The 23,477-nt window shown below is 39.7% G+C and overlaps 1 protein-coding gene across 1 annotated transcript in view; it reads right to left on the bottom strand.

The window, feature by feature from the left end:
- Nucleotides 1-696: 696 nt before the first annotated feature.
- IKZF1 (IKAROS family zinc finger 1) overlaps nt 697-23,477 on the bottom strand; it is a 67,746-nt gene continuing 44,965 nt past the window's right edge. Inside the window, exons 4-9 of the mRNA XM_065627647.1 lie at nt 22,174-22,233; nt 19,846-20,106; nt 13,952-14,119; nt 11,182-11,307; nt 6,489-6,623; nt 697-2,158 (exon numbers count right to left, since the gene is read on the bottom strand). Coding sequence (XP_065483719.1) covers nt 1,452-2,158; nt 6,489-6,623; nt 11,182-11,307; nt 13,952-14,119; nt 19,846-20,106; nt 22,174-22,233 — 1,457 coding nt within the window. The 3' untranslated portion in view covers nt 697-1,451. The remainder of the gene's footprint in view (nt 2,159-6,488; nt 6,624-11,181; nt 11,308-13,951; nt 14,120-19,845; nt 20,107-22,173; nt 22,234-23,477) is intronic.

Genomic DNA, 23,477 nt, shown 5'->3' with positions numbered 1-23,477 from the left:
AATAATATCAGCTGCGTTTAGGGTTAAAATCAATTAATCATAGAAGTTTTTCTTCTAACTGAAGTTAGAGTATCTGCAGCAGAACCTGCCATGGAGTAAGGTCTTGGTGGATTTTACTGCACTTTGCAAAGTGCTGCAGTTTCTGGTCTCTATTCAGCAAAATACCATTTTTTAAAAACTTAACATTAGTTCCACTGAAGAAAAAGTAACTTAAAGCACAGGGTGAAATTATTTGTTGAATAGGAAGCCGGGGTTCTCAGCACCTTTGAGGGGCTTGGTCCATCATTAAACAGCAAGTGCCAGTAAAAAGGGAGAAGGCTGCAAATTGTGATCGGCTGGTTTAATTCTGCTCAGTGCTTTAAACATAATTAAAAGTGCAACACTTAAGAGTAGAGCCACAAAATCTACAAGAGGACATCTTCTGTGCAAGCACAGTGGGATTGTTTTTGCACATGCAAGAGAGGGACATTTGGATGTTTTCCAGGCAGTTTAAAAAGATGAAAAATGTGCATGAGGAGACATTCCCCACATGTATTTCTAGCTAGTGCTTATCTCGACTGTACGTCAAACCTTTCTAGATAACTAAAATTTTAAAAAGAAAGAAAGAAAAATTAAATACATCATAACTTGTTTATGCAGAGAGAGGAGGGGTTTCTTAATGAAAAGTGGGGTTTTATTGGATAGGGACAGAAAACATTTATTCAAAGAAGAGCCAACAATACCCTTTTTCTATACATTAAATGCAATTCATACTTCACAGAGTATATTACAAGGGCGTTTCTTATCTCTTTCACATGCCTGCTCGCCTGCCTGGTGACACAAACAAGGAATGCCGCAAAGCCAATACCAGCAGCACCCTTGCAGGTGGAAACGTTCCACTTTTTACCACCAAAGCAACTCAGGACCTTCTGACTGGGGATCCCGTCCCACTCCAGCTGTCTGCAAAGTCATCTGGGATGGGGCCCTCCATCTTTGATTGAGATTAACCTTCCCAAAAGAGTCAAATAATACCAGGAAGCCAAAAAACATACATCTGGTGTAAGAGGCCTATGCTTAGGGTGTTAAGAAAGGAAGCTTGGCCACTCCTGCCTGCCATGTCCTCCTCTGCGTGGTGCATCCTGTGCATGGTTGACAGTTTTGGCAAGGGAGGTTTGCAAGAAGCATCAGTGAAGGGAAGGGCTTTCAGCTACATGACTACAAAAGCTCGTACTTACATTACTAAAGGTTTTTGGTGATCAAACGTATTCAATAAAAACTTCAGTACTCATTTTAGAAAACTGAGTTACAATGCATGCTACCAAAAGGAAAAATCTTTTCTTGTGGGAGAAGATAGCTGAACTTTTGATTCTCTTGTTGCTTTTACTGTCCAGCTGACTTGTGCTTTGTTGCTGTCGTGGCTCGTGCAGCTCCAGTAACACAGCTGTTGAGGCCAGATCTGTGCCGGAGGAGTTTTAACTCATGTGGAAACGGTGCTCTCCTCGAGTTATGTGGGAAGAGAATTCGTACCTGTCCTGGCTATGATAGCCACACATGTTGCATTCGAAAGGATCGCGGAACCCGTGGCAGCCCATATGAATTGTATACATGACGTGATCCAAGAAAAGGACTCGACAGTGTTCGCACTTGTAAACTTTCACCTGCTCCCCATTGCTGCTGATCACTTTGAAAGCATCCTGGGAATTGTCAGTCCCTGCCCTCAAGACATCGTACTGCCTGTTTTCTTCTTTTATAGAGATGCCATTTCTTGCGTGGGGACCTATGTGGTTTGTCAGGTAAATTAAACCACTGCGTTCCTCGTTATTGCTCTCTGTATCTGTTGAGTCTTGGCAGCTGTTGCTGGGTGAGGCATCTCTTTCGGAAGAGACAGATTTGGCTTTGGAAAGCAGCAACAAGTTTTCCACTGCGCTGTCCTGAGCTGTGTGGTTGGAGCGAGCCTGATTGTCCCCAAGGGGTTTGTGGAGCTGATACATGGAGCTGATGACAGGCACAACCTCAGAACCACCTGGTGGTGTCTGGACAAGGGGACGCAAGGACTCTGCCCCCAGGTAACTGATGGCGTTGTTAATGGCCTGGTCTATAACGTGCGTCTGCATTATCTCATTCTCCTTCTCATAGTTGGTGGTGGCATCATATGGAAGATCAGGCAGACATTTCTCACCTGCAGTGAAAAACAGTCAGGAGTTAGAGGGTCGATTTCTACATAATTGAGGAACAGAATATCATGGATTATTGAAACAGCAATATGGAAGAAAAGAGTTCATCAAATCCACCTCTGAAATTCACCTGAGGTATTCATAGTTCTTCAATATAGCCACTCAGAAAAATTGTTCGTTGGTGTTTGGTTTGGTTTGGTTTGGTTTTTTTTTAACCTGCAAAGTAATTTGAGGTCTTTGGGAAAGCAACTAGATGCAAACACGTTCTGGAAATAATTATATGGGGACTCACGGGGTCAAGTGCTTCATCCTCTCTGTTTTCTGACTGAACTCCCTCATCTGCCTCCTACTCTGAGCTGAGGCTGCCTTTGTGATTTGTGAAGACAGTGCACCAGCACAGCTGCAGTGAACCTGGCCTTCATGCTTCAGAGTGTGAAGCACGTTATCAATACTTATCCCTAAAATATTACAATTTTAGACCGGAAATTGTATACTTTAGTTTTAGACCTTCAGTTTCTTACAAATAACCCACATTGGCAATGTGGTCCAATGTAATTTTGGGGAAAAAACAACAAAAACTTAACTTTTCATATTGACACCTCCTACAGACACCTTGTTTTTAAAATAAGCTGTGTTAGACACGTTACCAGAAGTTTCCCATGTTCCTAGAAGTTTTGTGTCAAAAAGTTATTAACTACGGGAGCAGTCAAGAACCATGAAAAAAATTAAAGTGCATTCGTAGTTGGAATATGTTTTTCCTAGGAGGTAAGACCTATATAGAGCAGTATTACTTGTTACTTTGAGTTGGGATGCCAAAAGTCAGACTGCATTAATGTATCCCTAGCTGGATACCCTCATAATGAACGCTGAGTTTCACTACGATTTCTCAAAATTCCTAGATAGATAAGACTAAGCAAAACATAGAAGGTAAAAATTAGGAGTGAGAGAAACTATTCAGATGCACAGATACTGATTTTATGAACCTGAACAGTCTTCTCAAACAAGGTAAACTATCAAAGTTATTGTCAGGCCCCTAATTAATTTTGTGCAAATGCAAAGGGGTAAAAAAATCCCCATAAGTTCCTAGGGACTACCAGTAACACATTGTTTACAGTCCAGATGGATTTTCTAGCTCTGCAGATCTTGGGAAATTCACTGAAAGCCACAAACATCTCTAGGAGGTGCTGTCACTATTTCCTAATCAACATGACATTTGCTGGTAGTCCTTGGAAAGTCCTACTTTGTCTAAAAGAACTGCTAACAGGAGCATGAAAAATTTGCCAGAAGATCTGCAAATTAATTTATCAACAACTTCCCACCCAGTTTCTACTCAAGTTGATTATTCAAAGTCAGTGAAGAGTGCAGAAAACTTCTAGTATGACATTATTGCAATGATGGGGCTGAAGTGTAGAAAGTCCTGCTGTCTACATTTCCCACAAGATTTGGTTTCATACTAGTTTGTCCATGCTCTGCAAGCAGAGAAAGAAACACTCTGAGCATTGCGCAAGTTCCTATACTGGCTGTAGGGTACAGACACCTTCCAGCTGTGCTGCACAAGCTTCTGCTTCCTCTTGTTTCCTCTCTCTATTATTCTGACAATTTGAGCACCCCTCTACTGGGGTGCATTCTTTTTTTCTTCCAGATTTGCCTTTTCTAATGCTTCAGTTTTCAAGCAAAGTTTCAGTCTTAAGATTCAAAATAGGTGTTTTGAAAGACTTTTGAATTAAATATAGAAAAAGTCTCCTAATATGAATGTATACCCTTGACTCAAGGAAGAAAAAATGAGGCCAAAATCATTTGTATTCCATAGGCACTGCATACCACTGAAAAGTGGGACCAGTCTTCACTATACACAAAATTTTGGGCGTCCAGAAAGCATTATTTTTATAGCTGTTTCTTGGGTAGTATTTGCTTTATGTAGCATAACTAGTTGGTAGTTGGACTGAGAGGATCAAGTGCTCATAAGAAAAATTTGTTTCAAAGCAGAATGTCTGAAACAGACACAAACTTGAGGTAGGTAGGTATCATTTCTATATCTGGGCAATGCAGATAATACTTGCACTCATTAAAAATAATAGCTCATTTCTGTGGTTATTAGAGCATAAGTAAATTAAACTGCTAATGGTTTGATGCACTTCAAGGTTTGAACTGCTCAGGATTCTGCAGCAGATACCTAAATAGTAAAAATGCACTCAGTGCATATGGACACTTTTTCCTTTCCTTTCCTTTCCTTTCCTTTCCTTTCCTTTCCTTTCCTTTCCTTTCCTTTCCTTTCCTTTCCTTTCCTTTCCTTTCCTTTCCTTTCCTTTCCTTTCCTTTCCTTTCCTTTTTCATTTTCTTCTTTATTTTCTTCTTTATTTTCTTTTTTTTTTTCTCCTCCTCTCCTCTCCTCTCCTCTCCACTCCTCTCCCCTCCTCTTCTTTCCTCTCCCCTCCTCTTCTTTCCTGCCTATTGTTTTAACATGATAAATGTGTCAACCTCACCTGCAGTCCTCACTCTCTAGTTTGGATGGCCCAGTTTTGCTCTCAGGTCTGGGAGCTATTCTAGTTTGAAATATAGAGAGATTTTTACAGATAACTGGCTTAATTTTGAGAACAATCTCATTTTTGAAAGGTAATGAATTTAACCTTGAGAAAAATGAGTGAAGCAGCAGTCATTCCTTTATGCAAAGGATGCCATTTGCTCCTTCTCCCTGGAATTCAGCACAGGGACTGGGACAACACGGTAATCTACCAGAGCAATAAACATGTTTTATTGCTTGAAAGGTCTCCTGACCAGCTGGCCCAACCTTGCATTAATCAGGAATGTACCTATTACATGAAGCAGCAGGTGAGGGTTGGAAAGGAAAGGATTTGGGGGCATTTTCTTGTCAGAAAAGTTCATCGTTTTGAAGGTCAGCAAATTTCCATAAATATCTGCTGTCAGTAGGTTATCTTCCTACACCGCATGCTGAATAACTGACAGGAAACACTCCCACAGATACATCACACATAGGATACTTGCTAGTACGTTTTACATTTTAACACTTCTGGTCTTCTTGAACCTTTCATAGAATTAGTATTTTGCCTAATGCAATCAGTTACTAGAGTGTCTAAATGAATCAGGTTTGCCTTATATAGTTGATATATTTTTGGTAACTATCTCTACTACAAGTTTCATCCTTTAAAAGCATAAGCATTTCTTATCCTTGAATACCTCCCGAAATTGTTGCCTTTGGACTTGAAGACAATCTTGGACTTCCATTTCAAACCTTGTTGCACCTCCTGACGTAGCTGAGGTTCCCTTTTACTTGTCTTAGAAATACTAGCTTTCCTTTCACCCTTCTGTCTTCATTGAAGAAGGTATATTTGGCATTTCTGTCCCATAAACTGGCCTTTTTTGCTTTGACTTTTGAGTGAAGACCTTCTAATGTATGGGTTTTGTTTTTTTCAAGGACTTTGGTGTTCTCTGACTGTCTCCTATGGAATAATTTTATACAGGAATGTGCAGAGAATTATAAAAGAACCTAACTACATATGAGGATATTCTGTCCTTTGATCTCCCATGTTTTTATTAATTGACGACCAACTCTACATAGCTGACAAAACATTGTCTGTGGCTCTCACTATTACAAAACTGATGTAACCACTACTTTGTACAGGCTTACCAAAGAAAACAAGATAGGTATAGCCTCCATTTTTATACGTCTAGGCTTCATGTTTTCATTGTTAAGACAAAAACTACTAGGTGCAAATGGGCATGAAGGTTTTGTGTCATATATAGAATCTATTCAAAGATCTTTTATTTTATGTATTATTCTCAGACCTAGGTTTATTTATTTCCATTAGCATTTTGGGCTGTAAATGTATACAGACTTTATGAAGGGGTGAAGAATATTATCCAGCCTACGCTCAACTATTCACAAATGCTTTCACAAACACCAATATACCCAGATCTGGATGTCATCCATGAAGTTACTAAAATAATCCTGAAAGTGTGGTCAAATGCTTTCCCAACAGGAAACTTCTATTCCTATCTTCAGGTTCTTAAGGCAACTTCAAGAGCTCGCCCAGATCTTGTAATGGTCTGGTTCATAAGTATTAGAAAAGACAGGAAAAAACCTTAAAATCAGTCTCTAGATGTGGAAAATTAATTATGCAGAAATGTATGCTGGAGAAGTTTGATGGGTTTTTTTTGTTTTTTTCTCCCAGCACATAGCTCTATCTGCTTCTATAGAGACACTGCTAATTTAGAAAAACAAGTAAAATCATAAAGCAAAAGTAAAAACCCTGTGAGATGGATTTTGGAGTTTGTTTTCATTTATTTTTTAGGAGACAGCAAACGTTTAACTCTTACCAACAAATTTCTGAGGCATAGAGCTCTTACGTTTGGCGACGTTACTTGCTAGTCTATCCAGCACGAGGGATCTTTCTGACCCTATCTTGCACAGGTCTTCAGCCATTTCACTCTGGTTAGTTTCCTCTTTTATGGCTGAAATCAAATGACATCAGAAGGGTTAGGCATGTTTGTTCCATTTTAATGGAACTATTGTCTTCAGGTTGTTGTTTCGCAGCTAATGTCTTTTAGCTCCCAACCAGCTGGAAGGAGGAGCTCACCACTGCAGACACAGGACGATTTTGATTCTTGGTAACAAAGTCCCTCATGCTGATTAATCTATGCACATTTTCATGTTTCCCTCGTTTAGTGTACAAAAATGAGATTGCAACTGCAAGGCATCTGCCTGTATGTAATATAATCACTCCACCTTTCTAGAGCCACTCTTCATTTCTGTGAATAAATTACATCCTAACCTCATGCTGGACATGAAGCGCTTTATCTTTTCACACTCCCACTGTCAACCCCACCCATCCCTCTGCACCTCTCCCAGGGGAACCGCCTGTATGATCATTGCTTCTTTAGCAAGAAAAATGGACAAACTTCTCTACTCCAGCAGTGGAAGATGTATTTGCAAGCTACACCAGCCCTTTCCCCCTTTTCAATATCGCTACACTTCCTTGATGCAATTTTAGACTTTAAATGGCAATTTAACCTAAGTTGGTAAAGTCACATCTATAGTGGAGCACTGATTTCCAGCACTCAAACATGTTTCTCAACCTCCTGCTACTGCTGAGGCACTGCAGAATTAGAAAGGAGCTTAGCTGTGAGGCTCTAGGAAAGGGAGACTATTCCACTTTCACTACATTTCACTCCAGTACTTTCCTGCAGAAACAGAAGAGATGTATGAAAACGCACTGTCAAAACAATGACTATGAAAAATGTATGGAAAGGCATTTCTGAATTCCACCATCTAAAGGAAAGGTGATATACAGTGAGATCACAGCACAACTGTTTTTTGTTTTGTTTTGGTTTTCCAAGGGGAAACAGAGGCAGGAGAGAAAGGGGTTAATTTTACTTTTACCTCCTACTAGGATATGGATATTTTTCGTGAACTTGTGAGTTGCTATTAAAGAGAAAAACAAAAAGATATTTTTTAGACTTTGATTCTGCAAGCTATATCAAGCAGGTGCACCACTCTGCTACTTTTTGCCTTCTGTGCCTGCTGAGAATTTCTTTAATCACTGGATTTACTGGTTCACGGAACCCATTACTCTGGTACCTGGGTGTTTCTCAATTCTTGAGAACACACCATTTGTATGCAATGTTATTTTGGCAATATGCTAATGCCACAAAAGGATGTTTGTGAAAGTCTCATTGTTCCTGAAATATGTGAAATCAGGGTTTGGTGGATAACTGGAAAGAGCAGGTGAAATGTCCGAGACAGCAACACCCCACAGTACGAAGCAGAAGAGTAGACAACTGGTTCTTAGGTCCCTGCTGCAGCAGAACATACTCAGTGATGGTGATAGTGGTGGTAACATTGACAGGGTGTCTCATGGAATTGTGGCCCAGCCCCATAAGACACTTAAGACTGTGACGAATGCAAGAATTTGTTCAGGAGGATGCAGGATAGTAAAGGGCATTGATGGTATCTAGTTATCATCAAACAAGCACACACGAGCAAGCATCTTGTGCTGGCCAAGGCTTCCAGATACCGCTTCAGGAAGAGACTTACAGAGAATGTTTTAAAGCAGCCCTTTCGACAAGCAAACAAAAGATTGCGTTTTTGATTAAAAGTTGAAATGATCACAAAGTATCTGTTTAGCATGTAACAACATTGAATTTCTAATCAATTCAAGAGAGGGTAAGTTATGTATTCAACTTTCAGACTTTTAATATTGCAACTTTTAAAACTGCCACTAAAATAAACAACCCACTAAATAAACAAACAAAAACACAAACAAAACGAAACCAAACTAAACAAGCAAACCCCAACAACAACAATACCACACACACAAAAACCAAAAACAAAACCCTACAGAACTGGCCAAATTGAATTACATACTTATTTCCAGCCTTTGCAACTGACACCTGCTGAAATTTGCCAACAACCTAATTCACTAATTTTCTGTAATTTGGTGTCTCTAAACTGGAAAAAAAAAAAAAAAAAAAAGTATCTTAAGTATCTTTCCAAATGGAAATCCACAAGTGATGTATTTTTAAACTTGATAAACTATTTCTAGTGCTATTTCATACAGGCCTGGTAAGACTTCAGCACACTTCCACCCAACTCAAACACAAAACTCCAATTAATATCTCTAAGAGAAGAACTTCACATGGACAGTGAGATTCTAGTGCTCTAAAATAAGAACTTTGCCTTAAAATTCAGCAGGTTCCTAATTTCATGCTGAATCTCATTCTCTTAAAGAAAGCAAACAAAAGGTAAAATATAAATACAATGTCTTGTTCCCCTTCTTACTCCTCTTTGCTGGATCTTTTCCTTACTTAAGTACTTTCCCAATTATATTTGTTAGAATTACAAGCTGATGGATAACTTTCACCATTTTAGGGCCTTTCAATTGACATTTTTTCTATGTTTAAAGCACAAAGTATTTTAAAGTGCTGTAAAACACAATCCCACTGTAGCAGAATGTCAAATTAGATGCCCTAGCTGATTTTTGTACCAAATTTTTTGAGTTTGGGTAAAAATAAAGGACCTGAATTATGACTCTAATAGCTCCCTATCACATCTTGAAATGTTACAAGAACAGTGGTAGTGTAACTACTTGCTTTTCTAGGTATAATGTAGAATGCATTAAAAATCTGAGGACACTCACTCATTCTCAACTGTTTCATTGTATGTTTTTATCTTTGAGTTTAAAAGCGAAATAAATAATGTAAACATGGCAAAATGGTATGTTTGCAGTGAAGCAGAAGAGATTTTTAGAATGTAAAATACTAGGAAAATGCAGGAAAGCTTTATTTTTAGAAATGTAAGGAATTTATTTATTAACAGAGTACTATTTTTTTTTTTTTTACTTTGAGTGATTTTTTTTACCAGGATGCAAGGCCTAAACCCAGAAATTACTCCTTTCATTTTTTTTTCTAGTTTGCGAAACTACTCCTATTATATCAAATATGGATTTATATGATACTTTCTGTATATGCGAGGAAGAAGTTATTCATCCAAGCATGCATGAATTCCCCAAGTTTTTGTCCCACTGAGATATTAGATACTCAGTCCTAAGCTGGTGTAAACTCTCCTGTTATGATTTGCTATAAACACATGTCCATCTCTAAAATTGTATTGTTTCTTATTAAAGTTTATGATTCCTTACACTGGTTTCATCTGGACATTTTTGCTTACTAAGACTTCAGTAGTAGTTCAGGTACTCATTCACACAGATTTTCCTGTTCTGCTTGCAGGCATTCAAGTCCATGTGCCACACGCTGAAAATTCAAATCCCAAGACAGAATCTTTGCTTCTAAATCCTGTCACCTCTTTGAGGAATAAGTATTGTTGCCTACTGTATATTACATTGGGCTTTTCTATTTATACATTCTCCAGCTCCTCAATAAAATTAGAAGGGGCGCTACTCTAACATGTTGTCTGCCAGAAGCTTCTCAGCTGCTGTCATTATATGCATACACTTTACATTATTTAATAGCATGTAGAAACATATTGCAGGTTCTGTCCGGATATAAAATATTGAATGAGGCACCACTGCAAACAGGTCAGAGACAACCTTCCATTTTTGTCATTTGACAAACCAAATAACGTATACTGACAGGATCAAAAAGGTACACAATAAATGTAACTTACTGGATGGGTTTAAACTCCACCACAGAAGCTGGATCTTATATTCTCTATCTAAAACTCCATATGAAAGGGGATTTTGTATGGCTGTTTACTGTGGTCAATCCCATATAGATATTTAGGATCTTTGTTAATAAAAATCCAAACCCCAATATCTGCTTGCTCTATTTCTGGGCACAGTTTTAGATTTGACATTCTCCAAGAAATGGACTTTACCTTCATCATACGACCGGTCTCATCTCTCAGAGAAGCAAAACAGCTCCTCACCTCCCCCAGTTTTCTTTTAAAGGGGAGGCTGGGTAGAAGGCTGTCAACAAATTATTAGTCTTTCTGGAATGTCCCAGTCAAACTGGCTAAATTAAATGCTTCTGTTTTCATGTCCTCTTGCTTGGAAGAGGGAGATCAAAACCAAATAGCTCATCCTTGTTAGAGAAGTTGGTCCCAGTCGTCAAATAAGCCCCTTGAGCTGTGCCTGGGAAGGGAAGGAGATGTGCAATGCAGAAGGTTCTGCAGCCCTACCTAGAACACTGGTATTAAGTCTTTATTAAGAATACATCCACAAGAGTATTGTGATACAGGACTCCAAGCAAAAGGGAAAGGTGGTGAGATTATGTAGTCACACTGTCTTGAGATGGTGAACTGAAATCTTCCAGGTCTTGCAAGTGTTTTGCTATGTGCCTGAGTTTTAATTTGGCTTTTTGTTTGAGCTAAACAATATATTTATCAAATATAGAATAAATCCAGATGAAATATCATACATGGGGGGGAGGCGGGGAGAGAGGTGTGCCTCCGCAATGCAAAAGGTGCCACAAATGGTATTACTGTTCCTTTTGCACTCCTTTTTGTGCATACGTGACAGGACAACATAAATCCCCAAATGGACACGTTTATTACCTGAATAAAGGCTGCTTGAGATATTCATAGTTTGCAGGTAGTTATGACAGCGTTCCTTATGTTCTTCCAAAGAGCTGCGCTGCTTATAGCTGCGACCACAATATCCACACTTATGGGGTTTGCCAACTGGAGAAAACACAATTCATTGAGAGATTCAGATGAGATATGTAACAGTGTATTAATAATGATAAGAACAACAGGAAAAAAGCCCACGCCAAAAATAATCCCATGCTATGGTGAACCGAATAAAGATTTTGTTAATTTAAAAACAAACAAAACCCCCCAAACCAAAAACAAACTAATGGAAAACTGTTTGTATGTCTCTACATCAACAGGCCAATTCTGTGGGTGCTGCAAGCTGATTTCAGATGATTCACATCAGATAAGGACTGTGACATTAAATCCTCAAAAACAGCATCTACGCAAGTTAGAAACTGAGACGCCTTCAAAGGTCTGGGCGTAGTCGCTTTTGTGCCGAGCTCCCACAGAGACTCCCAGCAGGGGAACTGGTGGTGTAGGTAGAGACACAAGCCCACGGCTGGATGTCAGTTCTGATGTAACCAGAACCAGCATAACCCTTTTAGGACAGTGTTAGATTTCACATGTTTTCTGCTTCTGGAAATTCAAAAGAAATGGCATGACAAATTTTTTCTTGTATTACACCAATCCAGATGTAGGTAGTTCCTGGAATTTCACAGTAACAATACGGTTTCACGGAATTCTTGACCTGAATTTTCTATACTAGTGTGACAAGACTACCTTTACATGTGATTTCACAATTTTAGATGATTACACAGCTTAGCTTTTGCATTTTATTTACAAATTCTCAAGTGAAAATCAGACTCTGACATCCAACTTGCTTTATAATGTATTGATGTCAATTTGCCAACTGCAGTGTCCTGGTTTTGTTAAAAACAAGTTTCTCTTTTAGTGAATTTTCCTGTCAGCTAAAGTCTTCTTACTAACTGCACTTTTCTGAAAGCTAGATACATGTTTTGGTAGACATAGCAATGGAAGGCGAGGTCTTTGATAAAGATGGATGCACATCTCGCGAGAGCAGTGAACTGAAACAGGTGACCGAAAACTGACCAAGTAAGTATTCCATCCCATTCACATGATACTTCATCTAAAAGTGGGAGATCACGAGGATCTCGTCCTTTTTTCCTTATAGTCGACATTGGGAGAGGACCTTGCGAGTTGTCCCTGCGAACTGAGGCCTAGTGACAGACTGAATCCAGCTCCGGTTGGCTGCAGAGTCCAGTCCAGGACTTCGGGTACCGGCCCCACATCTGCCGGAGCAGCTGCCGGGACTTTCAAGATTGGTTTTGTATATTTTGTATTATTTTCTCTATTTTATTAGTAGCATTAGTAAAACATTTTTAATTTTTCCAGCTCTCTTCTCTCGGTCCTTCTTTCCCTTCCAATTGCCTGTCTGTAATGGGAAGAAGGGAGGAGGGGGTTGAAGGGGAAGGGCGGGGGAGAGAGGGTTAACAAAACATCTGCCATGGTTGATTGTCACCCTGCAATCAAACCTTGACATGCAGGAACTAATCTGAATCTATAGTTTATGCATTGTCTCTTCAGCTATGGAATCCTCGGAGTTTGCCAAAAATGCCTAGCTGTGATTTCATGTGTATATATAAAATTATGTCTAAAATTGTGCAGCCATAAAAATCAGTAACAGTAAGGGAAAGGGAGGCAAAATAGTCTTTTAAAGATGTACTTTCCTGAATCAGGGCAGAACCGAACAGAAGCAGGACTTATTTTGGATATCTGAGGCCAACATTAGGGATCTTATTATTTAATGTCTGTGCTAGAATTTCCTTAGTTTTTGCAACACAAAAAATGTCGCTTCGAGATCTCCTGCTACCCAGAATTTGGTTCCAAAGCCAACTTTCACAACTTACCAGTGTCAGTTCCAGCAATGCGTTTTGGAGGTCTCCTATCCAAATAACAATTTACATTTCCAGCTTAGCTTGGGAAACTAGATGAGACAACACTCCACTTTTAAAGGCACTCTGACAAGGTGCTAAATTGGTTTTGCTTCATAGAAGGTCTGTGACTATGGCTTCTGCCAAACAATGGGAGGTTTGTGGTAATGGAAAAGCACAGCTATTCAAAAATGTTTATTCAGATCTCCATATTACTGTTCAGACAAAAAACTGAAGAACTGTGGCAGAGTCCTCTTTTTTGGAAGATTATTATCTTTCTATCCCCCACTCTCACCCTCCTCCCCACCCTTTCTCTTTCAAAGTACTTGTAATAACAAGGTACAATAAATAACTGCTGCTAAATGCTGTAGGTGGTAATCACTGCCCCAGTCAAGAATGACTTACCAGACTGGAGGATTTTGAGATGTCATGATTTAAAACCTAGTGTGTTTAGACCTTATATTATCTCTATATGCAGACAAATGCCATCCAAACCCTAAAAAATTCATCCGCTTTAATTCATGTTCATAGTTCCACAAAATGGATTACTTAGAGGAGGCTTGTAAAATGAAATCCTTATACAGAAACTTTTAAACAGCCAACAAGTACGGGGAAAAACGCCCAGTTCTTCTGGTGAAGGATCACGAGCATGAGATGAGTTTAGTCATTTCTTTGCTGCTGAAACACGGTGGCCGGCTCACATCTTGGTTAACCCCAACATGGGGTGACTCTTCTCCCCGAGGCGAGAAGACCACTCAGACTTGCTGGCCGCCAACATCCCTGTCTCCTCAACAAGTGCTATGAGGAGGACCCCTGGATGGTCCCACACCTTCACTTACCAGAGTGAGTCCTCAGGTGTCCCGTGAGGGCATCCCTGCGACGGCAGGCGTAGTTACAGAGGTGGCACTTGAAGGGCTTTTCACCCGAGTGCAACTTTATGTGGCGCAGAAGGTTGCCCTTCTGTGTAAAGGAGGCTCCACACTGATTGCACTGGAAAGGGCGTTCTCCTATGGGGAGAAGGAGAAAATATGTGAGAACAAAAAAAACTTACGCGGTGACAAGAGAAAGATTTCAGTGAGAAAGTTGTTTTCTCACTGCTGCTCTGTGACTTCCACCGGCTGCAGGTTTGATATAACACGAGGCTTTCAGACTAAACCTGCCAGTTTCTTAATGCTTCACTGGCTGGGTCAATTTGATCTGAAAATCTAATTTTTTTTTTCTAAATCAGAATGGCACATCACAATGCAAATTCAAACTCATTTAAATAAAGTGACTGCAACATTTTGTGTTGAAGAGCCACTCTTCCTGATCAGCAGTTTTGGAATAAACCAATATCCAATTTTGCATGTTGTGGCATTTGGTGGGGTTTTTAATGTGGCTTTTTTCAAAGGGTCTTTAAAATATGCCACTGAAGCAGCAAAATAAAAAGGAAACTCATTAAAAATGCATTTCAGGATCACAAGTTCATTTCAGCGTTACATTCTTATATTTAAATGAAAGGCACTTCATTATAACAGTTATAATAACTTCTTTTCATTTACATTTTCCCTGTATTTTCCCTTTCAATTTCTTCTCCATTACCTGTCTGTCCCTAAGCAGCCAAATCAGGAAAGAGACAGAGAGAAAGAGAGAGAGTAAAATCACGTAAGTTAAGACAGTGCAAAGGAAGGCCTGTACTTCCACGCCAAAGTCCCAACGCTTCTCTAGGTAAGGCATGAACAGAAGAGCTGCACGAATGGGCTCTGCTGGGCTGCAGTTCAGAGGGACACAGGGAAAAACCTGAAGAAACACAGACTTGATTCGTCTAAGCTAGTGCCTGTCATCAAGGAAGCAAATCAACTAGCCTTTGCAAAAGTTAATATGGCTGTTGTTTGCTTTTTAGTACTGTTTAAAATCAATATGCTCATTTATTCGCTTAGTTTGGTGTGTGTGGGGGTTGTTTTGTGGGGTTTTTTGTTTGGTTTTTTTTGTTTGGTTGGTTGGTTAATTTAATTTAAGATAGATGAGGCCTTTTTATAACTCAGTGGGAAATAAAATATGTTTCCAGTTCTGTCAGATAGGCTTAAAGGAAAATTTAGACATGAAAGTACTGCATCAACAGGAACTGCTCCTGCATGCCCATCTCTCTGTAGCCCTTGAATAAGTCAAACCAGCCTTTGAAACTCATTTGCTGAATTCTGTTTCTCTTAGGCATGAATGTAATCTACTATAGCAATTATAATGTGTCTACAATATTAGCAACAGCTCAGAGATGAACTGCTCTTCATTTTCATTTTCTTTATATAACAAGAATACTGAAATTAAAATTTCAGTGCTGAAGTTTAAATATATATATGAAAAAAACCCAGGTTAAACAATGTCTTTCTTCTCTCTCACTTAAGCATCAAGCATTATTTTGCACATCTAGGACCAGCCTATACGTCCATATGTGTGCATATGTATGCAGCAAGATAATTTTTGACTTTTGGGTAATGTAGTAGAACAGCTGAAAAACAATTAGGCAGCAGCACTGTCCCAACCTAAAAATCTGCAAACCCTACCATCAGGCTGGCAGCTTTAGCATTCAGCAAACAGTAAAATGAATCTACTTTATGGCAAGATGTTTTCATTGGTCAAATAGCTTCAAGCAGATCAGCATAGTCCCTGTCAAGCCAAATGAGCTCACTTTCTTCATCCATCAAGTAGCTGTATTCGTCTAACCTATATCTGCAAGTGGTTCATCTAGGGTGGCCCACAAAAAAAGCCAGCATTAGCCTTACAGGATTTTGCAAGGTACTTCATAAGCCATGCACAGTAGTTGTTAGGGGAAAAAAATAACAGGTAAGAGTCTGTCTGCTTTACCTCTTAATCTTTGGGGCAGTTACTCAGTGTGGAAGGTATTTTTCAGATATGGACTGAAACAGCAACGAAGAAGTCAGTTTCTCATGGGGGACACAAATTCAGAAGAAATGGTTAATTCTTACTAACCAGCTTCTCTAGCATTCATTTCTGTTATTTTTACTCAGAGGAGTAGAAGAGGAGAAAATGAGGATTATAAAAGAACTCCAGGAATGAAATGCAGAGCAAAGTAAGAATGAAATTTATCTCCAGCCTACAGCTCTCACAATGACAGGGTGAAATTTTGCACTGAGTGGAGAAGACAGATGGGTGGAGCATTTCAAACAAGACTGCTGAATGCCAAATATTTCTACAAAACTTACAGTGGGGTCAAACATAAGAGAACCTCCACTCATGCTGCTGTTCTAGGGGAATGGCACAAGCACCAAAAGACCCTGAAACTATGTGTAGCTTGCCTGGCCCTTGGTCACCCATGCTGAAACTACTGGGGTGGGGAATATCCATCTTGTGAGCCCAGCAAAGCTCCCGGCCCTGCTAGGATGGAGGTGGTCACTGATGGAAGGTTACTGGATGTGGCGCTATGCCCCAAAAATGGGGAAGAGACAGGGTGGAAAGAAAAAAGTACCTAATGCATCTTTTCTTTAAACACTCAGCTTTGTGTGTTGTTTTCTTGCCAGTTCTGTATAGCACATGTCTATCCGGCACTGATTTCACTGCACGGTGTGTAGCTATGGATGAATATGGGCCCAGGTGCAAAAACTGCAATGAGACCCTGAAACAAATCAGCTACCATTGTGGTGATTTGCAAGCCTTAGTGGGAACATGGGCCCTGGACTACTTATTCAGTGAAGAATATTTGTCATCTTAATTGAAATATTTCCAATTTCTTAAGCAATATAATGACAAAATCACCTAACACTCAAATAAATGGATATCTGTGTCTTCTTTTTTTTTTTTTTTTTAATGCTCATTCTTCAATAGGTATTAGTTTTCTAAATAAATTTGAGACAGTCAGACTCAACTAATAAGAAAAAAGTGAACTGGTGACTTAAGTTAAAGGAGGAGATATATATGTATACCTGTGCATACACACATATATATGCACATGTATACATAGGCACACAGGCACACACATGTGCACACTGAGCAAGCAAAGCCTGAATCTATACTCTGAGGTCTCAGCACCAGGGAGCAGGGTCGGGGGGGCGGTTCTCCTTTCTAGAGCTCCTTTTTCCTCAACACCGAGCAAGACTGGAGAAAATCAATGTGCTGAAGGAGACTGAAGAGGGTCAGGCATCTGTGAGTGGGATTCGCTCTGCAGACAGGAGCAACAGGTAAGGCACTAGGTAGCAGTCAGTGCTGTACGGCTGCTTGCAGACAGGAGGGGGCAGAAATATCAGGTGCTGCTCTGCATATCTGCACTTGGCAGGTGTATTCATTAAAAGTAATTATGCCTTTTATCAGGTCAGGCAGTCATTTTAATTTGGCACTTTAGTGTGCTAGAGTTTTGTTCACTTATCAAATATTTATTTAAGGAAACCTCACTGCATATGCAGGTTTTACATGAATTAGCAGCAAAGTAATTCATTTGCAAGTCTTATTCCTTCGCCAGGCATGTATTGAAATGGGCTTTGGTGTAGTCAGTTAAATGTCTGCAATAGTATATCCCATTTCTACTTTAATTTTCATGGCACAGCTGAAAGGAAAAGCAGTCACCACTGTTACCCCATGACGTCCCTTTAATTTAAACTACCAGCTCCGAGCCTCTACTTGCCAGCCCCTGAAAAACCACCAGAGCTCACCTGAAGAGGCTGCTCAGGAGAGGAGCTGAGGGCAAGGCAGGAGGGAAAGCATCTTTCCATGGAAAGAGTCAGGGGTGCAACTTTACATTCTTTAGTTTCATGAAGTGTGAAAGAAGAAGGTCCTGCTGAGTGAAGTGCAGCTTGTGGGGTGCTTCCACTGTTGGCTTTAACTACATTCCCTGATTAAAAAGAGGGTCCAGTTGGCAAGGGGAGGGCTCTGCAAAGGGTGGAGAAGTCTTGGAGGGGCAGCCCTTGTGTGGTAGTGCCCCAAACACCCTTGGCAGGCACATGAGCCCCTCTGCCAGGTAGGGTGTTTGGGCAGCTGGAGGTCTGTGCCAGGCAAACCAGCGACACAGGGAACAGGGGGCCCAGCTCATCCTTCAGAGACTCAGCCCACTGGGTACCAGCCAGTGCATTAGAAACAAAGGCAGCTCTACCCACCGCCTCCCTAAAATCAGGTGCGATCCCACACAGACTATTCAGCCCTGGTGCAATCCCTGCCTCTGACCCTCAGGGACCCAAACCAGCTCCTCTGAAGCAGAAACAGCATACATCTGATGAAATGGCAGCCTCCTTAAGCAAGCACAAAGACTTCTAGCTCTAAATGCATTTTAAGTTCCAATATTTTATTTTAGCTACTACACCATCCTCTTTGAGCCCATGGGTCTGTTTAAAAGGCCTCATGTCCAAGTCATTTTCCATATATATTTTATCAACTTTTAAAGGATCACATTAACATTCAATTAAAAAAGAAAGGAAAAATATCAACCAACAAGCACTTTATTATACCTAGGATGTAGGCTGCAGCCTCTCTTCTGAGAACAAATTGTGGCTTTTCCAATAAAGATAAGTATCTGCTTTTCCCTCACAGAAGGTTTGATCATATTGAATTGAATAGACAACGTAACAGCATTGCTAACATCCCCAGCACTGCTTCTGGATGTGGCTAACCCATGGTACACTAGCAGATCGCACCCTTCCAGGGCTTGAGCAGCCACAGTAACAATGACAGACATTAGCACTGCAAGGGACGGATGACACCTGGGGTGTTTTCATGGATCCTCTCCATTAAACTCTGAAAATGCTTTGCTAATCTCACTCCTTGGTAATCCTGGGGAAATCATTTAGGCATGACTGGGGGGAGGAAGATGAAGACAGTGTCTATGTGTTCACTAGCATGACAATTTCAGTGGAATTTAACCATCAGACAGGTCGTTCTTACCTTAAAAATATTTAAAATTATCTCTCTATTTGAATATTTATGCAAAAATGCCAAACACTTTATTTACTTATTTTCAAAGTAACTTGTGCAGTACAACAGTGCAGTTCAGTTCTTCTCCTTTGACTATGGATGACCATAGAGACTGGAAGCCTAATTTTTAAACAGCTTATAGCAGGTAAGGTGTGACTCACCCTGGTCTTTACTTCTTCATTTGTTTCAGCCTCTTCATTTTTTGCACTCTTTGAGACTATTTAGAATTAGAAAATTGAGGCAAGAAGATTCACAGCACTGTATAACGAAAAGCCATCCCTATGGAGCACATCTTTACATGACCCCTTTAGTGTCCCAGTGGAAACCCTTTAGTCCAGATTTGACCAGTGACAGTACTTGTTTTTACTTCATGAAACATTCGACATAAAATTAATCCCTTTTTTTACTAAGACTGCCAGTACAATTCCATTAACATTTATTTTACCAAACACTTTCATAATTGTTGATCCATAAGCTTTGTTGCATTGTTGAAAATATTAGAATTGGGTTGATTTCAGGGTTAGCCACAAATGGGTTTTTCTTCAGCAATTCTTAGAAATTTCTTAGATATTAAACATGATTTCTTTACTTAAAAAAAAAAAATCATATAGCTTCAAACCAAACTGTACAATTTATAGCACAATAGATGGACTACCATTGAGAAGAAATTTCAGTTCCTGTGCTGTCCAAAATGGCATAACAAAATAACCAAGTTCCAAATGCCCACTGATGCTGCATTATCTTACAATAGGGAACATGTGCATGATACAGAAAATAAATCTCGGTTCCTAATATGTGGCCAATTGTTGCCAACTAAAGGAAAAACTATGTCAGGCCTTACCAGTGTGGCTTCGTTTGTGAACCATGAGCACATTGGGACCGATGCAAATTATCCCACAGATATCACATTTTAGCTTTCCGTTAGGAAGTCGAATGCCTCCAACTCCTGACATAGCCTTGCTGCCTGGGCCATTGTGTGAGCCATTCATTTTCTCTCCCGAGGTATCAAGCATTCGTAAATCCTCTGCACATTCTTCCCCATTCATTTCACAGGCACGCCCATTCTCTTCATCACTCTGAGTCTCTATTTTAATATTACCGGCTGAAAAAAACAATACAGGATGCCACTCAGTTTTGTTAGAGAATAAATACGGTGGCAAAGAAACAATCACATCAAAGGAGATAACTTCTAAACAGCATGTACAATATACCTAAATAATAAAAGCTACAAACATTACTACATTTCTATGGCCAATGCAATGCATTTGTAACACATGGAGCAATGAACAGTGAATATCAGTAAGACAAATGCAAGGCATCCAGGGAGCTGGGAACCCAAACAACATTACAAGTCTGTTCCTAGGTCACTTTGAGATTTTTGCATTTGTGAAGTTCATTTTGACAGTTCAGGCTAATTGGAATGAAACTTAAAATGAATCCACTTCACATGGTTTTGTCCAAAGCAATTGTGAAAGTAACTCATCAAAGACAATGGATGAAAATGAACTGAAAAGACAACATTCTCCAATTGGCAGGAAGATCCTGAGGGTTGTACTGAATCCAAATATTTGGTTTGCAGTTCTTTAGAGTAAGCAAGGACAATGGGAAAGCAAAGAGTACATATATTGATAAAGAAATCCTAGTGGGGAAGGACAGAAGAAAGAATTTAAGAGCAAGAACTATCATTACAGGAAATTATGAGTGATAATTGTGTTTTTAGGACAGCAGGATTAGGATCACTGAGTAAGAGGAGAGGATCTCTACAGCCATGAGCTACTATTAAAAACCAGTCACATCAACTAAGGTGGGTGGGAGAACCGTTTTGATTTGATTGGATAAGTCCTTTGTGTTATAACTCCAGCGATGACAATCACGTGAAGCTAGAAGAAGAATTCAGCTATAAATTTAGCATAGCCTCAATACATGTGACAAAATGTAGGTTGGTAAATTTGATCTGATATGAACATAGCAAACTCAAATGTTGCGGAAAAGGGCCAAAATTCAGATCAGTTAGTACCAGTATTCATTCCTCTTCTCTCCACAGGACTGTATGACATTTGTGTAGAATAAACCATCTTTACAGTTATTTCTTTCTTTTCTAGCCTGATTATTTTGGTCAAAAAAACAGTTCTTCATTAGGCTTCATTCCACCCCCAAAACGAAAGCATTTTTCTTTAGTGCCTAGCTGAGTACACAAGGGGTTTGTTTCACCCAGTAAAGACCAGGTCTTTTCCTTTTGTGGAACAGCAGTTTCATGGTAGCCTTATTCATAAGTGGCGGTGTAACAATGACATAATTAAGCTATCAGCAATAATTACCTCAAGAGATTAAAGAATTTGACATTCATTTGAAGCTGAAGGGTTTGACAAACTCTTCTCTGCTACACCCTGCAACCTCCCAGGTGTCCCAGGAGGACGCATGGATGTGACTGGCAAGAATATCTGACTCAAAATCTTAGTGGGAAACATGTTGAGTGTAAAGGTGTTCACATTTCTGAACACTGCTTGACTGGACATCTTTTATAAAGTCTAGCAATCTAGGCATTTTAATGATTTTTCAAATACCACATTTTTAATAGAAATCATATGCAAGACAGAATGAGTGCACATCATAAATAGCATTCTCTTCTTTAAAATGCATGCCCTAAAAAAGGGAATAATTTAGAGATATGGAAAGAATACTGATCATTGACCAAACAGTGATTTACAAAGATGGTATGACTGGCTAAACAGAAGTAATCTACACCATTCTGCAAATTTAGTGGACTGCAGTCCCACTCTGATGTTTTTACCAAGGCAAATGGAAGCAACAGAACTATTTGGCCTGAGTATATGACAGATTTTCCATAATTCACACACTACTTTTTTTCTCTTAATTATAATAATAATAATTTGAATGTAAGCATATTTATACAAAACAATTACAGGTTCTTTGCCTGCCAGGGATTTGGAGAAGGCTTTACTTTTATTTTTTTAATTTTGAAGTAGGTTTTATGTTAAGTAAAACAAAATACATATGAGCAAAGCGAAAAGATCAGACTACTTATCCCTATGGTAGCATGTGCAGACAAATATACATTACTGAGAAACGAAATGACACAAACAAAAATCATGAAAGTAGGAACTAAATGGAAATGCTCTGTAGTGAGCTGAGTTTGCAGTATACTTACGGGAAAAAGATTTGGGAATTATTGCATGAAAGTCCCTAAAGCCTTCTGCCCCGTATGCAGCTGCAATAAAGAAGGCAAACAGGATGCTGGTTTGTGGTACTGCTAGCAGTAAATGTAAAAGAAGATGGCATTATTGCTATAAGAGAAGTACATAGGAGAAAGACAGAACTATCATCACAGAAGCAACACAAGCAGTTTAGGATGAAGCAGGAACAGCAGCAGAATGGCTGGCAAGGGAATCCTGACCTGCCCAAAACAATTCGCATTTATAAAAATATCCTTTTCTTCCAAAACATCCAACAAGTTTTGTCATGTTTTCTAAATGCATAACTTCTCTTGGGTATTTCCCTTGCTTGCAGGTTAACTCCTGCTGAAGTCAAGAGGAACTTTTGCCAAAATGTCTTGAAAGGGTCAAGGGAAGCAGAGCACCTAACCCAGGGAAACCATGGGCCCCTACAGTGCAAGCTTCCTCTCAGCATTATTTTTTTTGCCAGCACGCCCTCTTTGTGTACCAGAGATGTCTTCTTCATACGTCCTTGTTTCCAGTCACTGCAGTTGTAAAAAATAAAATTGTGTTTTTTTCTTCTTGGCCCTGCTAGTCTTATGCAATGGAAGAAGAGGGAGTTCAATTTTATGTGTACATTATTGTGTATATTGGCATAATTTTGGTTGGTATTTCTAAGGCTTGTCCTCACAACGTATCTACACAAAAGAAGCTGCACAAACACACTATACCCTGCATATGACAAGTAGGCAAGTGCAAATTAACATACCATGGGGCGCACTGATACAAGTAGTGATGGAGTTCATTACTCGACATAAGCAATGATAGGGATATCGATCTAGTCAGTCTTCACTAAAGCTCTCCGTAGCTGTGCCCCTGGCCTGCCATAGCTGTGCTGCTCAATGACTGTCCCCACGCAGATGCGGCTGAGCACCCAGAATGCCCTCACAAGCGCATCCATTCGGCAGGGCAGCCCATGGCAGGGGCTCCCTTTGCCAGTGAGAGCTGATGGACAGTGAGGCTGCACACCTCGCCCTGAGTCCTCGTGGAGATTTTATGGGTCTAATTAACAAACAAAATCTCTTCATGTTCAAACTTAGCACTTTTTGCAAACCTGTTTTCCAAATGAAAACCAGTGGAAAAAGCTCCATGATGTAGGAGACAAAACAGGAGAGAGAAATCAGTCCAGTACAAATACTAAGGATTTTTATTAAATCTGAATAAGAAATGAGAAAGCAGGCTGTAATTTTTTTTTTTTTTTCTTTTTTCCCCCTGGAGACTAAGACTGAAAAAAAAAAAA

This window comes from Caloenas nicobarica, chromosome 2 (genome assembly GCF_036013445.1).
Source record: "Caloenas nicobarica isolate bCalNic1 chromosome 2, bCalNic1.hap1, whole genome shotgun sequence".
NCBI classification, from domain to species: Eukaryota; Metazoa; Chordata; class Aves; order Columbiformes; family Columbidae; genus Caloenas; species Caloenas nicobarica.
The sequence above is the reverse complement of the archived record's forward strand: the minus strand, read 5'-3'. Positions and strand labels throughout refer to the sequence as shown.